A 1,943-nucleotide genomic window follows, 5' to 3' on the forward strand; every position below is an offset into this window, starting at 1 on the left:
ATGGGATGTTATAGTTATTATCAGCCATGCACTGATATTCAATAGTCTGTTACCAGCAATGTCTCCTCCCCAGGGAGGTGTGAATGTGGTCACTCAAAGAGAGAGATAAGGCAAACTGCCCACTTGACAAAGATAATCTGCCATACAGATGGTAATGGGAAACATCTTGCCTTGCAATCTTCAACAGGCACCCAGGAGTGCCTGGTACTCATCCCTACCCTGTCCCCCCCAGCTCTCACCAGCCAAGCCGGAGCACGCTGGCACCTACGTGTGCACGGCGCACAGTGCCCTGGGCTCGGCGCAGGCACGGGTGGATGTCAGCGTGGAGTCAGCACAGCGGCACCCCGGGGCCCCCGAGGTCACCGCACCTTCCACCGTCACCGTGGTGGCCGGGGACACCGCCACGCTGCACTGCACGGCCAGAGGTATGGGGAGCCTGGAGGGAGATGTATGGACGTGCCTGCAGGAGGGATGTTCTGAGCAGTACCTGGCACCACGGTGATGGGCGCGGTGTGGTCGTAGGTGACCCAGTGCCCCGGATCGAGTGGTCGAAGCTGCGGGCACCCCTGCCCTGGCAGCACCGCGTGGTGAACGGCAGCCTGGTCATCCCTCGTGCCGCGCAGCAGGACTCGGGCCAGTACATCTGCAATGCCAGCAGCCCCCTCGGCTCCACCGAAGCCTTCGTCACCCTCGATGTGGAGAGTAAGAAGGGGACAGTCAGATGCTGGGGTGCTCCTGGGCTCCTGCTGCCACCTCCATTGTGGCCATCACCTGTCCTTCCTCCACATGTGGCCACGTCCATCACCACCTCCACCCTTACATGCAGCCCTTCCTCATGGGACCATCCTGCTCCATTGCAGCACTCATCCTCCTGCTCTCAAGCTCCTCTAATGCTCCGTCACCAACCCTTCCCGTGGGTGTGTCCACCTGCTTGTCCTATCCCTGTGCATGTCCCTCTCCACTTCTGCTTTCTCATGATCCATCTATCCACTCATCATGGATCCATCCATGGCTCATCCCAGCTCAAACCCATCTCTCTATCTCTGTTCATATCTCTCCTTCCATCTTTTCCTCATGGATCCATCCATCTTATTCATCCCAGCACACACCCATCTCTCTATCTCCTTACTCTAACATCCTTTTCTTCCTTGTGCATTCACCCATCCCTCATCTGTCATAGCTCACATCCATCTCTCCATCTCCTCTCACACCCTTCCATCCATCCCTTCCTAGTGCATCATCCATCCCAGCACATGCCTAACTCACCATCTGCTCTCAAACTCTGCCAGTCACTGATCCATCCACCCACATATCTACCTCTTCCTTGTGGATTCATCCATCACTCAGCCATCTCAGCTCACATCCATCTCCTAACTCTTCTGTCCATCTCTTCTTTGTGCATCCATCCATGTGGTCCATCCCAGCATACACCCAACTTGCCATCTCCTCTCAAACTCTCCAATAATCCATCCATCCAGCAGTGGATTACTGGATTATCCATCCATCAACCATCCATCCATCTATCCATCCATGGATTCCATCCATCCATCCATCCATCCATCCATCCATCCATCCATCCATCCATCCTTCCTTCCTTCCTTCCTTCCTTCCTTCCTTCCTTCCTTCCTTCCTTTCTAGTCAATTCATCCATCACTCCTGCCCATCCCACCCATCCATGTCTCCATCTCCTCTCACTCCTCTATCCGCCCGTTCCTCATGGGTCCATCCAACTCTCATCCACCCCAACACACGCCCATCTCCATCACCCCCTACACCCCTCACCATCACCCTCCTTGCCCCGCTGACCCATTCCTGCCCCCACCACGGCTGACGGCTCCCCTCATCCCGCAGCACCTCCGTATGCCACCATCCTCCCGGAGGACGCGGCGGTGCGGGCAGGTGACGCAGTGCAGGTGCAGTGCCTGGCGCACGGCACGCCCCCG

At 56.7% G+C, this 1,943-nt stretch overlaps 1 protein-coding gene across 1 annotated transcript in view; it reads left to right on the forward strand.

Moving 5' to 3' along the window:
* HSPG2 (heparan sulfate proteoglycan 2) overlaps window positions 1-1,943 on the forward strand; it is a 46,175-nt gene that overhangs the window by 38,885 nt on the left and 5,347 nt on the right. Inside the window, 4 exon segments of the mRNA XM_031062966.1 lie at window positions 74-77; window positions 233-425; window positions 523-702; window positions 1,852-1,941. Of these exon segments, the coding sequence (XP_030918826.1) occupies window positions 74-77; window positions 233-425; window positions 523-702; window positions 1,852-1,941 (467 nt within the window).

Source organism: Geospiza fortis, unplaced genomic scaffold (genome assembly GCF_000277835.1).
Source record: "Geospiza fortis unplaced genomic scaffold, GeoFor_1.0 scaffold4, whole genome shotgun sequence".
In the NCBI taxonomy this organism is placed as follows: domain Eukaryota; kingdom Metazoa; phylum Chordata; class Aves; order Passeriformes; family Thraupidae; genus Geospiza; species Geospiza fortis.